The sequence below is a fragment of the Lipotes vexillifer genome, unplaced genomic scaffold (genome assembly GCF_000442215.2).
Source record: "Lipotes vexillifer unplaced genomic scaffold, Lipotes_vexillifer_v1.1 scaffold307, whole genome shotgun sequence".
Lineage (NCBI taxonomy): Eukaryota > Metazoa > Chordata > Mammalia > Artiodactyla > Lipotidae > Lipotes > Lipotes vexillifer.
This window is the reverse complement of record NW_006791331.1, coordinates 1,346,785-1,361,799: the sequence shown is the minus strand read 5'-3', so window position 1 is coordinate 1,361,799 and position 15,015 is coordinate 1,346,785. Positions and strand designations below refer to the sequence as shown.

General features: G+C 35.9%; 1 protein-coding gene across 1 annotated transcript in view; it reads right to left on the bottom strand.

The window, feature by feature from the left end:
* Positions 1-15,015, bottom strand: part of LOC103079622 (fibronectin type III domain containing protein 3C1-like) — a 50,170-nt gene that overhangs the window by 33,443 nt on the left and 1,712 nt on the right. Inside the window, 16 exon segments of the mRNA XM_082931335.1 lie at positions 5,189-5,338; positions 6,614-6,727; positions 6,947-7,041; positions 7,610-7,715; positions 7,842-7,927; positions 7,930-7,962; positions 8,366-8,434; positions 9,051-9,198; positions 9,432-9,518; positions 10,271-10,333; positions 10,335-10,446; positions 10,531-10,652; positions 10,765-10,818; positions 11,354-11,492; positions 13,170-13,229; positions 14,802-14,944. Coding sequence (XP_082787461.1) covers positions 5,189-5,338; positions 6,614-6,727; positions 6,947-7,041; positions 7,610-7,715; positions 7,842-7,927; positions 7,930-7,962; positions 8,366-8,434; positions 9,051-9,198; positions 9,432-9,518; positions 10,271-10,333; positions 10,335-10,446; positions 10,531-10,652; positions 10,765-10,818; positions 11,354-11,492; positions 13,170-13,229; positions 14,802-14,944 — 1,581 coding nt within the window.

Sequence of the window (15,015 nt, the reverse complement as noted above, 5' to 3'; positions counted from 1 at the left end):
TTCCCTGGATATAGTTTTCAGTTGACAGTTAATACCTATCAGTACTTGAAAAATGTTGTGCCACTTTTTTCTGGCCTCCATGGTTTCAGATGAGGTATCTTTTGTCATTTGAATTGATGTTCACCTATAAGTAATGTACCATTTCTCTCTGGGTATTTTCAAGGTATTTTTCTTTGTCTTTTGTTTCCAGAATTTAGTTATGATGTGACTTGGTGGTGTGAGTTTTTTCAGGTTTATCTTATTTTGGATGTGCTCAGCTTTTTAAATCTTTTGGTTTATGTTTTTCCCCCAATTGGGAAGCTTTGATTATTTTTTGGATAATTTTTCATTCCCACTCTTTCTCTTTTCTCTTTCTGGGATTTAATGATATGAACATTAGGTATTTTGTTATTGTCCCTTATATCTCTGAAACTGTTCATTTTTTTTCTTTTTTTTCTAAATCCTTCCTGGTGTTCAGAGTGGGTAAATTTTATTAATTTGTCCTCAAATTCACTGACTCTGTCTTTTGTCATCTCCACTCTACTATTAAGCCCATCCAGTTCAGGTTTTTATTTTGGTTATTGTATTGTTCAGTTCTATAATTTCCATTTGGTTTTCTTCTATAACTTCTTTTTCTTTGCTGAGATTTTTAATACTTTTTCATTTGTTTCAGGAAAACTCAAAATTGCTTGTTGGAATAGTTTTTTTTTTATGCATATGTTACATTGTCTTGATTACTGTAGCTTTATAATAAATCTTGAATTTATATAATATACATCTTTCAATTTTATTCTCCTTTTTCAAAGTTGTTTTAGCTGTTCTAGATATTTTACATTTCCATATAATGTTTAGAATCAGATTGTCAATTTCTTTTTTTTTTTTTAACATCTTTATTGGGGTATAATTGCTTTACAATGGTGTGTTAGTTTCTGCTTTATAACAGAGTGAGTCAGTTATACATATACATATGTTCCCATATCTCTTCCCTCTTTGTCTCCCTCCCTCCCACCCTCCCTATCCCACCCCTCCAGACAGCCACAAAGAACCCAGCCGGTTTCCCTGTGCCATGCGGCTGCTTCCCACTGGCTATCTACCTTACGTTTGTTAGTATATATATGTCCATGTCTCTCTCTCGCCCTAACACACCTCACCCTTCCCCCTCCCCATATCCTCAAGTCTGTTCTCCAGTAGGTCTCTGTCTTTATTCCTGTTTTACCCCTAGGTTCTTCATAACATTTTTTTTTCCTTAATTCCATATATATGTGTTAGCATACGGTATTTGTCCTTCTCTTTCTGACTTACTTCACTCTGTATGACAGACTCTAGATCTATCCACCTCATTACAAATAGCTCAATTTCGTTTCTTTTTATGGCTGAGTAATATTCCATTGTATATATGTGCCACATCTTCTTTATCCATTCATCCGACGACGGGCACTTAGGTTGTTTCCATCTCCGGGCTATTGTAAATAGAGCTGCAATGAACATTTTGGTACATGACTCTTTCTGAATTCTGGTTTCCTCAGGGTATATACCTAGTAGTGGGATTGCTGGGTCATATGGTAGTTCTATTTGTAGTTTTTTAAGGAACCTCCATACTGTTCTCCATAGTGGCTGAACCAATTCACATTCCCACCAGCAGTGCAAGAGTGTTCCCTTTTCTCCACACCCTCTCCAGCATTTATTGTTTCTAGATTTTTTGATGATGGCCATTCTGACTGGTGTGAGATGATATCTCATTGTAGTTTTGATTTGCATTTCTCTAATGATTAATGATGTTGAGCATTCTTTCATGTGTTTGTTGGCAGTCTGTATATCTTCTTTGGAGAAATGTCTATTTAGGTCTTCTGCCCATTTTTGGATTGGGTTGTTTATTTTTTTGTTATTGAGCTGCATGAGCTGCCTGTAAATTTTAGAGATTAATCCTTTGTCAGTTGATTCATTTGCAAATATTTTCTCCCATTCTGAGGGCTGTCTTTTGGTCTTGTTTATGGTTTCCTTTGCTGTGCAAAAGCTTTGAAGTTTCATTAGGTCCCATTTGTTTATTTTTGTTTTTATCTCCATTACTCTAGGAGATGGGTCAAGAAGGATCTTGCTGTGATTTATGTCATAGAGTGTTCTGCCTATGTTTTCCTCTAAGAGTTTGATAGTTTCTGGCCTTACATTTAGGTCTTTAATCCATTTTGAGCTTATTTTTGTGTATGGTGTTAGGGAGTGATCTAATCTCATACTTTTACATGTACCTGTCCAGTTTTCCCAGCACCACTTATTGAAGGGGCTGTCCTTTCTCCACTGTATATTCCTGCCACCTTTATCAAAGATAAGGTGACCATATGTGCATGGGTTTATCTCTGGGCTTTCTATCCTATTCCATTGATCTATCTTTCTGTTTTTGTGCCAGTACCATACTGTCTTGATTACTGTAGCTTTGTAGTATAGTCTGAAGTCAGGCAGCCTGATTCCTCCAGCTCCATTTTTTGTTCTCAAGATTGCTTTGGCTATTCGGGGTCTTTTGTGTTTCCATACAAATTGTGAAATTTTTTGTTCTAGTTCTGTGAAACTCAAAATTGCTTGTTGGAATAGTTTTTGATGGCTTCTTAAATCCTTGTCAGATAATTCAAACCTCCGACTTATCTCAAAGAGTCTGTTGATTGTTTTTTGTCATTCAAGTTGTGATTTTCCTGGTTCTTGTTATGACAAATGATTATTTATTCTGGACATTTTGAATATTATACTATGAGACTCTGGATCTTATTTAATAATTTTTTAGTAGGCAGTATCCTTCTAGAGGTATAGTTCAAAGGTTGGGTAGGGTGGAAGTTCAGTTCCTGTCTATGCCCCTTGATTTCTTTCCAGCAAAAACAGGGCAAATGTTTATACTGCATCACTGTCTCTGAGTGTGAGTATAAGCTCAGCTCCTCACTGGATTGTGCTGATACCATGGAGGGGGGAAATACAGGACTGACTAACACCTCTATTCTTTCAGGGTGGAAGTGTAAGCTCAGTTCCAAGCTGGGTCTTAATGACACCAAGGGAAGGGAGTGGGGAGACTGAGGTACCAAATAGCATAGCCTCTCAACACCTAGATCTGACTCTTTGATAACTGAGAAGAGGTGGGGGCTGAGCTCTCCACTGGACCCTACTGACAGCAGGTGAAAGGGGGATCTGAGTGCTGACTAGCTCTGCTTCCCATATCATCTTTCAGTCTCAGTGCTGGTTGATGGACATGTAAGTTCAGCTACTTACTGGGCCTCACTGACACAGGAGCAGAAGGAAAGTAGAGTGTTAACTAGCTTGAATCATACCACTTTGTTCAGTCTGTTGCTGCTGGGTGGGGGGTGGAGGCTGAGCTTGCCAACACTACCCTTACAGGGGAATTAGAGTGCTGCTGCCTGCTTCTACCAGAGAGGTATGGAAGACTGTAAGCTCCCTGCTTGGCCATACTGACACCAGTTGGCAGGGGAATGGGAGCAGAATACTGCCTGCTTCTGCCAGGTAGGAGATGGAAGATTAATTCCCTGCTTGGCCCTGCCAAAACTGATACCTCTGGCTACGGAAATTGGAGCATGTTGCCTGGTTCTGTGGTGAATTGGATGGTCAGCTTCACATTCGGACTGTTGAAATTTCAGGGGTGGGGAAAGACAGGGGTGTGCATGGTTTTTCTGTTGATGTTTGGCTGGAGTAAGGTGAGTATTGACTAAAACATTTTCTATTGTTAGGCTACCATTTTGCCAGTCATTTTCCTGGGGGTGGGGGAAACAGACTTTTCTTGGAGTTTTTTTCCCTGTCTGTCTCTAATGGAAATTTTGAGTTGGAGGCTTCTCTCACACCCTTTTTGGGATATATGAGAGACAATAAGGGAGCCCAGGGGCTCACCACTGTGATGTTCCTCAAGTTGTGAGTTCCCCAGGTTTTTTTTTCTTTCCATTTTTCTTTCTTTCCACCATTCAGAGTCTTCCTATGCTTTCTTGTTGTGTTATGCTCAGGATTTTTTAGTTGTAAGAGGGAGGACCTGAGAGGTATGGGGATACTCTGTCTTGGCCAGAAGCTATTCCATTGATTTTTACCTCTCTAATATCTTTCAAATTCATTAATGTTTCAGCATTCCCATTGCAGCAGCCTCAATGTTCACAAACTCTTCTATCCTTTGAACTATTGCAGTGGCTCTCTAGTAAATATATACTGTGAGAGCATTTTTCCAATCCAAAAAATAGGGGCACCCAAAAATATGACAAAGGATTATTATTATTATTATTATTTTTGCGGTACATGGGCCTCTCACTGTTGTGGCCTCTCCTGCTGCGGAGCACAGGCTCCGGACGTGCAGGCTCAGTGGCCATGGCTCACGGGCCCAGCAGCTCTGTGGCATGTGGGATCTTCCTGGACCAGGGCACGAACCTGTGTGCCCTACATCGGCAGGTGGACTCTCAACAACTGTGCCACCAGGGAAGCCCTAAAGGATTATTTTTTAAAAACGCACCTTCAAGTTATGAAAGGTAATCTGGGAGATGCAGCTCAGGTGCCCAGTATTAGGGCTTCTAGTATTTCATGGCTTAACTTTATAGGGACAACGTATCAGGTTATTCTAAATGTAGGCTGTTTCCTCATACCTTAAAGTTTTATAATTCTTGTAGAAGATGAAGGGATCACTTCCACCTAAGGTTTTCAGAGAAGCATTCATGCAGAAGCTTGGTTTTATAGGAGAAGATTGGCAGACAACCAGTATGAACGAACGCACAAAGCATACTTGGCGTGGTGGTAGAGTAGACTTGTTTGTTTGAAATAGTTTATGCACTTTTTCCTAATTAACGATAATTATCACTTTGGGTGCTTTTAAAATATACAGATTAGCAAGTCTCTGGATTAGAAAATTTGATTCAATAGGTCTGAGTGGAGGTGCGGAATTCAGTGTTTTATACAAGCATTTCAAGTGATTGTTAAGTTCAGGGAAATTTGGGAAACACAGAACTGTAGAGAAAATAACGGCAGATCAAGTTGGAATAGAAAGTAGGTGCAAGATTATGTGGGGCTTTAAAAGCCAGGTGAAGGAGCTCAGAATATTGTTGCTGAATATGAGGAATATTTAATATTTGGAAGTCTGTGACTCTCTTCCAGTCTCTACATTGGAAATGGTATATTATGAATGTGGATAGCATAGCTTAATTAATAGCTGACGTCTTGTTTACATTGGAAGAACTGTTAGGATTACCGGAACTCTGCAAAAATACATAGTTGCAGGAATGAGATCTTTAACTTCAGAGCTCAGGCAAGGGCCAGTGTAAATCAAGTGAATCGAATCTTCAATTTGTCCCCACTCTAGTCTGTAATCAGTGATTTCAGCACCATTACATATGGGAATCTGAAAAATGCAACAAACATAAGAGTTGAGTTCTTTCTATAAGTAGTCACTATACTCAATACTGTGGAAAGTTACAGTATGATCCTTTCAGTGTCAAAGCTTATAATCTATTAAATGTAATGAGATATAGACAAGTGTAGAAATAATTAAACATAAGGCTGAACACTATAATTAACATTAAAAGGCTCAAATAAAATTAAGAGAAAGGATTGGCTAATCCCACATACTAGTGGGATCAAACACAAACTCCAGTACTCTCTGGCTTTTGTACAGTGGTGTAATCAGATCAATCACTTATTATTATTTTTTAAATTTTTACTGAAATATAGTTGATTTACAATGTTGTATTACTTTCAAGTGTGAAGTGATTCAGTTTTATATATATACATATATATATATATATATATATATTCTTTTTTTACATTCTCTTCCATTATAGGTAATCACTTATTATTATTATCAGACTAAAGGTTTTCTGTTAATGCTAAAAACCCTCTGCTAGAATCTGGGAAAAAAGGAAGAAAAATTCAAAGATACTTAGGTGGCTTAATAACTAGACCAATTCTTTTTTTTTTTTCTTTTTTTTTTTTTTTTTTCTTGCGTTATGCGGGCCTCTCACTGTCGTGGCCTCTCCCATTTGCGGAGCACAGGCTCCGGACGCGCAGGCTCAGTGGCCATGGCTCACGGGCCCAGCCGCTCCGCGGCATGTGGGATCTTCCCGAAACGGGGCACGAACCCGCGTCTCCTGCATCGGCAGGCGGACTCTCAAGCACTGCGCCACCAGGGAAGCCCTAGACCAATTCTTTTTGAGCTTGATTATTTTGAATGGGAATATATTCAAATGAATGTAAATTTAAAAAATTTTCATTACCTCATAGTCACATTTCTTATGTGTCATAGTGTATTTATATGCAAACATACTACCAGAGATTTCCCAATGAAGCTTTAAAAAAATACTAATTCTATAAATTGATTTAATTTTATTATCTCTTGTTTTAGTTTTAAAAATTCAATTAGTTGCATATTGATTGTCTCTTTGGTTTTCTAAATTTATTATCCTCCAAAATTACAAGATCTGGAAAGCAGGGTTACCATAGCCTTAGCCATCTTAATTGCACTAGTAACAGGTCTTAGGTGTATTCTAAAACCATGGTCCAAGATTTATGGAACCCTAATCTAGACTCTGATTCCTTAGGGAGTTCTAAACTTTCAAAACAATTTCTAAACCAATTACTGTGGTTTTATATCACCAAAATTAATAAATTGATAACATACTTCCCAACTAACAACAACACAGGTTGGACCCTTGCAGGTTAGCACAGGTGTACCACATTGAGAAGGAGGGCTTGGGGCTGGAGCAGTTTCACACGTCATTGAATGGGATCCAAACTACAAATAAACACAAACAAACAAGTAAGCAAACACACAAATGATTGTGCAGGCATGGTCACTCCCTACCTTGACAGGAAGTAGAATCATATATTCATCCAAAGTGAAATGAACCACAAATGGTCAACTGAACAATTTAACTTTCCCAGAGTTATTTTCCTGATTTTAACCAGAAACTGTGGATTCTTCAGGAATTAATTTACTCACTGTGCATCTCACTTTGGAGCCAGAGTGTCCTTGTGCATCATCTTGGTTACCGTTTGCCTTTTTGACATTTGCAAGTGCTTCAGAGTTTCCATTTGCAGGAGGATTGTCTATAAAAATATACAAAATAAACTTAATTGCACATGATTTTAAGGATGGTACTTAAAAATACAATATAATTTAAGAAGATATGTCAAAACATATTAACAGTTACTTTATGTTAAAGAAACAAAAAACTCAAATTATACTAATTTGTGTCAGTTAATTTTTTTTTTTTTTTGCGGTACGTGGGCCTCTCACTGTTGTGGCCTCTCCCATTGAGGAGCACAGGCTCCGGACGCACAGGCTCAGTGGTTATGGCTCACGGGCCCAGCCGCTCCGCGGCATGCGGGATCTTCCCAGACCAGGGCACAAACCCGCGTCCCCTGAATCGGCAGGTGGACTCTCAACCACTGCGCCACCAGGGAAGCCCCTGTGTCAGTTAATTTTTAATTTAATTTCCAGACATTTAAAAAGTTTGTGAGTTTAATTACCTAGAAATAATTTTCGAAACATTATTTGATTTTGTAATAAAAGAAAACCATTTATTCTGCTTTAATAATATTTAATATATAAAAATCAGCAGTTACAAAACAGGAAATTTAGGTGCAGTCATTCAAATCACACAAGAAGCCTCACCACATTGGATGTTCGGTTCTTTGGACTGTGCTTTACCATTTAAGGGTGGAGGACGGCAAGATGCAGGAGAAAGAGTAGGTGTTTGAACAGTCAATATATCTGAAGGCTAAGAGAAATACAAAATACCTTATGACTATACTGAATTCAAGCTCGGTTTTATACAACATATAGTAATATTACACAGTTCATTTCAATCCTCAGTTTAAAAACTTTTCCTTCTCTCTTTTCTCACCTGGCTGTGGCCTATAGGCGAAGTGCAAAAGACTCTCTGTTTATATGTGGTACCAGGTTGTAGGTGATCATATAGAAATTCCCTGTAGTTCCATTGTAGATTATGTTCCAGAAATTCATTGAAGGGATAGAAGCAAATTTATCCAATTTATCTATAGGTAGCTTATAAATCTTATCTCATGTATATACCATTTTGGAAATTAACTGTGGTCCAATTACCTATTTACAATAGTTAAATAATTATATTCCCTGTAGAATTAACCATAAAATCATACTAGATCAGTTAGTAAACATGATTTGTTACCAAAAACTGGAGAAATCCAAGTAAGTTCTGGGGTTTAGTTAATAGTATTGTACCAGTGGCAATTTCCTGGTTTTGATAACTGCACTATGGTTATGTAAGATATTAATATTAGGAGATGCTGAGTGAAGGTTATACATGGGAATTCTCTGTACTATTTTTTCAACTTCTAGGTAAGTTTAAAATTATTTCAAAATAAAAACTTAAAAATCATGATGCCTTACCATCCAAGTTTTCACTAACTTCTAAACTGTAACTTGAAATGTATGTCCCACCATTATCTTTGCGTGGTTCTGAAAAAGAGGAATAAAATTAAAATTATTCTTGAGTAAACTTAAAAGTTTTTCACTTCAATGTTATCTCATAAATTAAAATATTTTTCATGGAGGTAAAAAATGCAAACATGAAACTTAACAGGATGTTAATATTCAGATATTAATAAAGATCATAAAAACATAATCAAATTGCATTATTAGAAAATTGGACATGAAGCATTTAAGTAATATTTTAAAGTTCTTTGGAGGAGACCAAAATACTAATTGTATGTACCTTAAAGTTGATTTTGCCAGTTTAAAGGCAAATTAATTTGTATAAATATAATTTCTTGTCAAGTTGATATGTATCACTGATGTGTCCTAAGTGTGGCCTCTATATTAGATAGTCATACTTATAATAACCATAATTTTAAAGGCTCATATAAAGTTCAATAATTTGTTCATGTGTGAGTTGATGACATAGCAATAGAGAACTAGAAGAAACAATATAGTTTACAATGAAATATTTATATGGTGAAATATTTCATATACAAATGATTAAGAGAATATTTTATAAATCTGAGGGCAATTAGAGGGAGATTCCTTCTCAATAGTTAATATTTAGACAGAGAGAGTAAATTTTAAATACAAAAACATTACTTAGCCCATCCAATTTTTACTCTCTGTGCATGGATCTTTCCCTCCATATATGGTTTTTTAGAGGATCCAGGCTTATCTGGACAGGTAGTATATTTTACTTCTCCACTGGGGTTGCTCTTTCCTTCCATATTGTAGGCAAAGATCTGCTTGAGTAAAGGAGAATACTTTGGTTGACCACTGGGAATAAATGCCTGATTTGAAAATGTGCAGTTTGCAAATAACACTGTAAAGCAAGTTATTTGACTGAAAATTTCTGAGAACTAAATACAAAATAGTTTTAATTTCAACCCCAAAAGACACTCATTTTTTATCTTTAGTGAAGTGTATACTTTTATATTAAAAATATGATACAAGTTTATAAATAATAGCCACATACCCTGAACTTGTATGTAGTACTTCTCTGAAGATTTCTTATAGTGCATGAAAGGTCTTCTTCACTATATTTAGGTTTAAAACCCAACCCCTGGAAATGAAAGACAATGAATTTAGGAAAAAGGCAGGCCTGGGTTCAAGTTCCAGCTTTAATTTATTTTCCATCTGGGTGGTCCTTAGGAAACCCCTTAGTTTCTCTGAATTTCAGTTTGTCTATATAAAAAAGTGGAGATAATTTCTACTTTAAAGGGCTCCTTCTTTCAGGATGTAGTGAGATAATGTATATGAAAGCACTTAATGTATTACTTATACAAAACACTTCTTAATGTTAGTTGTTTTATTTAAAAGGTGGTAAAATATACATAACATAAAATTTACAGCTGCTTTTTAAGTTGACTAGTCTATTCAGTATAGACTTGAAAGTTCAGAATAGAATGAAACAGTTTGCTCACCACCCACATCAGGAATCCAGGGAGATGAGGAAATGGCTTGCTCTGGTAGAAGTACGTAGGAGATCTGTGTGACCATGCAAGCTTATCCAGGATAGGACCAAAGTTGAAGAACTAACACACTTCTCTGAGTCTCTGTTCTGCTGTTATGGCTGTTGCTGCTTCTAACAAATTTGTAGGGACTTGGGTACCTTCAGATTTCCCTGTACAGGCCTGCCTAAACTTGGCTCTACATTGGTCCCATCCAGAACACTGAGACTCAGGAATCATGCAGTTTGATTCAAAATAAGTTAATTAAATTAATAAAATTTTAATTTTTTTTCCAGTGTAAAATGCATATAAAATATACCCAAGACTGAAGTTGAAGACTAAAGCATATGAAAGGAAAACTTGCAGATCCTGCTTCCTCCATTTCTAGTACATAAGTAAGACTGTCATTCGGGTTTGTGGTAGTTGGGGGCACGCCATTCTAGTGACAAATTACAGATTCCTGCTTCTTTCAGCTTAGGGGGTGAAGGTGTTAGAGGCATAGTTCCTGATGTATGGAAGACTGCTATTTCACTGAAATCACTGAAAAATAAATGAAGATGGGAAAATTAGTTTCAGGTTCTTATTGGAGTATAGACTTTAAAATATTGCAGTAAATCAATGTACCTCAAGCCAAAGTTATTTTTGGCAGCTAATCTGAATGAATATTTTGTAGAAGCATTCAGTTTAAGTATCTTGTGCTGTTTCATGGTACCTATATAGCAACTTTTGAAGTCTTTGCCTTTGCCCTTAATAATATACACAAAATATTAGAATATTATAAAATGCTACAAATAACAAAAATCCATAATATTAATAATCATTTACAAATGAGTGCTTTTAAAAAATAAAACTGCTTACCTCATCCCATTCCAAAAGGAAGCTATTTATTTTGGGACCATTATCATTGGAACTCTAAAAATATCAGAAAAATAAAATTATGATGAGCTGTTTTCACACCGTATATATATACACATATATATGTATATATATACATATATAAGTATTTATATATGTAATTAATCTGCTTACAATTTATTTTTGAAGCAATACAGATTTTAAAGTTAAAATGCACTTTTTACAGTCTATAGGACATGCCAAATTTTATGTTTTGTTGTGTTTCCCAAATTTTACGCAAAGAAGAAATTTAGTACTTAAGTAAATTGAGAGGTAGACTTATCGGTAACCACAATTATAAACAAATTTAGGTTGTAGAAATTGACATTTCAATTTTCATTAATTATTGAAATTCTGATTGACATTTCTTAATTTACCTGGTGCTTGATATACACAGAAAGAAGAGAAAGATGATTACGGAGAAGGAAAAGTCCTAGGGAAATAAGTCAAATGAGGCATGCAAAATTTCATATTTAAAATTCAAGACAAAGTAGAAAGAATGTTTTTAAATTAAAAGACATTTTGAGGTGCTTTTGGCAATAAAAATCCTTACTTTCCACTGTAAATTCAGGCTGCTCTTGGATCAGTTAATCAGTTTGGTTGTAAGTGGAGGGTCTGGTTTGCAGCCTGGAGTTGTGAAGCTAACCACTTCAGACACAGTTCTGTGTGCTGAGCCTCTTATGATTGTAATTCTAAAACTGTAATGACAATTGTTGTAAGCTTTCAAATATGTATCCTAACATTTGTAGTAAATTGCATACTTGAGTTTCTAGGTACATTTCTTTTTTTTAGTTGCAGTATAATTGCTTTAAAATGTTGTGTTAGTTTCTGCTGTACAGTGAAGTGAATCAGCTATATGTATACCTATGTACTCTCCCTCCTGGACCTCCCTCCCACCTCTCACCCCCCATTCCACCCAGCTGGGTCATCACAGAGCACTGAGCTGAGCTTCCTGTGCTCTATAGCATGTTCCCAGTAGCTACATATTTTCTGCATGGGAGTGTTTATATGTCAATCCTAATCTCCCAATTCTTCCCACCCTCCCCTTCCCCACCCTGTGTCCACATGTCCATTCTCTACGTCTACATCTCTATTCCTGCCCTGCAAATAAGTTCATCTGTACCATTTTTCTAGATTCCACATATATAAGTTCCATATATTGTTAATATACAATATTTGTTTTTCTCTTTCTGGCTTACTTCACTCCGTATGACAAACTCTAGGTCCATCCACATCTCTACAAATGACCCAGTTTCATTCATTTTTATGGATGAATAATATTCCATTATATATATGTACCACATCTTCTTTATCTATTCATCTGTCATTGGACATTTAGTTGTTTCCATGTCCTGGCTATTGTAAATATCCATGTCCTGTCTATTGTAAATAGTGCTACAATGAACATTGGGGTACGTGTCCTTTTGAATTATGGTTTTCTCAGGGTATATGCCCAGTAGTGGGATTGCTGGGTCATATGGTAGTTCTATTTTTAGTTTTTTAAGGAACTTCCATACTGTTCTCCATAGTGGTTGCATCACTGGACACTATAAAACTCTTAGAGGAAAACATAGGAAAAACACTCTTTGACATAAACCACAGCAAGATCTTTTTTGACCCACCTCCTAGAGTAATGAAAATAAATACAAAAATAAACAAATAGGACCTAATGAAATTTAAAAGCTTTTGCACAGCAAAGGAAACCATAAACAATACAAAAAGACAACCCTCAGAATGGGAGAAAATATATGTAAATGAAGCAACTGGCAAAGGATTAATCTCCAAAATATATAAACAACTCATGCAGCTCAATATCAAAAAAAAACAAACAACCCAATCAAAAAATGGGCGGAAGACCTAAACAGACATTTCACCAAAGAAGACATAAAGATGGCCAAGAGACACATGAAAAGATGCTCAACATCATTAATTATTAGAGAAACACAAATCAAACTTACAATGAGGTGTCGCCTCACACTGGTCAGAATGGCCATCATCAAAAAATCTACAAACAACAAATGCTGGAGAGGGTGTGGAGAAAAGGGAACCCTCTTTCACTGTTGTGGGAATGTACATTGATACAGCCACCAGATACATTTCTTAGGAGCTAATTATAAAAAATTTTCTAGCTGAATGAAACTGTATGCTTGCAAATAATGGCTCCCAAATCACCCTTTTACCTGTTTTAAATGAAAGAAGGTGAACTAATGCTGGATTTGTAGGGAGTTGTTTTGAAGCTTGAATGAAAGACCACTCTGCTGGCAAGTAGCAAGGCTGACTATAGGAATCATATAGGTAGTGAACTGAGACAGACTCGGGAGTCTGCCTGGCTACAGGATGGGGGAGGTTGTGTAAGATGGAGTTCTTACCTGACAAAATAGGCCACAGATGGTTGTAGATCAAGTAGAGTAAATGTAACTTCATCACCGCTGTGAAGATAAACCTTTGTTTATAACAGATCTCACACACATTTAAAAGCTAAGTAATAAATTTAATCTTATATATTCAACTGTAAAGAAGCACAATTCTCCTTGAAGTTTAGATAACTTTAGCACATTTTATAAGAATAAAAAATGTGATATTAATAGTTCAAAATTCTTCATTTGCATGCCAAATTAATATACCTATAAGAAGTGAAATTTTATTTTACCACTGCAACTTCTTCACACTGTAATAATACAGATTTGTCTTTAGCTAGCTTATTTTAAATTGTGTTGATATGAAAAGCCTCAAAAACACCATGCATTATGCAATTTATTTGTTCACACAGCTACATCTTCCTGAGAAAATGGTCCTAAGTACGTAGGTGTACTCTACCACCTCAAGGAGCTTCTTCCGGTTCTAAACCCTGAAATAGCCTCTGAAAAGTGTAAGATTGTTACTTCTAAGCAAAGGCTGATGCTTCTAACCGAAGGCCTCTCAAGGTTGTAGGGTGATCAGGGGAACAGGCAAAAGTATATTTTTATAAAAAACAACGATTTTTGTGAAATACATAACACCAGAAAAATACCATTATGTAAATTCATGCAAAGCTTAATTTTATAAATAGATTTTCATCACATTTTACATCTTCTCATCCCTTTACTCAATGTAGAAGATTGTGTATTGTAATTTTTTAATTAAAAATTTCTAGTTGCTAATTATAAAAGGAATAAAACTTTATAAAATAACTAATTACGTTTAAATTTTCACTTTGAGTCTCTGAATATAGATGACAAATTCTAGCACATAAAATTTAAGATGTGTTATGATTTTTAAAGTGCTGTACGGACAGCCCCAGACCTCTCACTTATTTCTTGCCTTGTTGTATGGTGGGCAGAAGAATTTCTCTTTCTTTCCTACTTGGGATTTCCTTTCCGCTGTGCCTCTCTCAGCATGTTCTCTTTCAGATTGCACGTCCCTATCCAGTCGAGGAACTGTTGGAAGTGGTTGGGTATGCTCTTACCATGTCCTTCACTGTATCCTCTCTAGTTCTGTTTCTATCTTCTGAGCACATTCCTAAGCTCATGCTACTGCTATCATAGTTCCACATATAACTAGCTCTGGCAATGAAGTCCCCGGGAAAGCCCACGTCTTATATTCTCATTGCAATGCAAATACTTCCCTTGTGTACCCAAAGGCCTATCATCATGTGAAACTTTTTTTTCCCTAAATGACCTAAGTGAAAAAAAGAGAAGAGAGAATTGGAGGAAATCTTTTCTTCCCCAAGTCTAAACTTTTCAATTAGGAAATCTGTAAACTGAAGAGAATTGACTAGTTGATATTTAAGGCTCCCCTCAGTTCTAAAATACCTATGATTCAGTGAATTTTGTCAACTGACCTGGCAACCTACCACCACTTATAAAACTATTTCCATAGAAAATTGCACCCAAACCTTGGAAAAAACTGCAGAAAAATCTTTAGAACTTAGCCTAGGTATAAGTTGTAATAAGTTAGCTATATGTCTAGATAGAATATTTGAATTGAATTATGAAAAATGAGAGATGATTAAAAAGACTTACATATACACATTTTAATATTTTACATTTTTACCACTGTTAGGTATTGCTAATTCAATTATTACAGGAGATTTAGTATGATCACATTTCTCAGAACCATGTGGTTTCCATGAAATAACAGCAGATCTTGTTTGAATATCAGAGACCTAAAATAAATAACAAAAATTTAAGTAGGATACTTAAAAATTATAATCTGTAATTTATGATGTAATCTTTC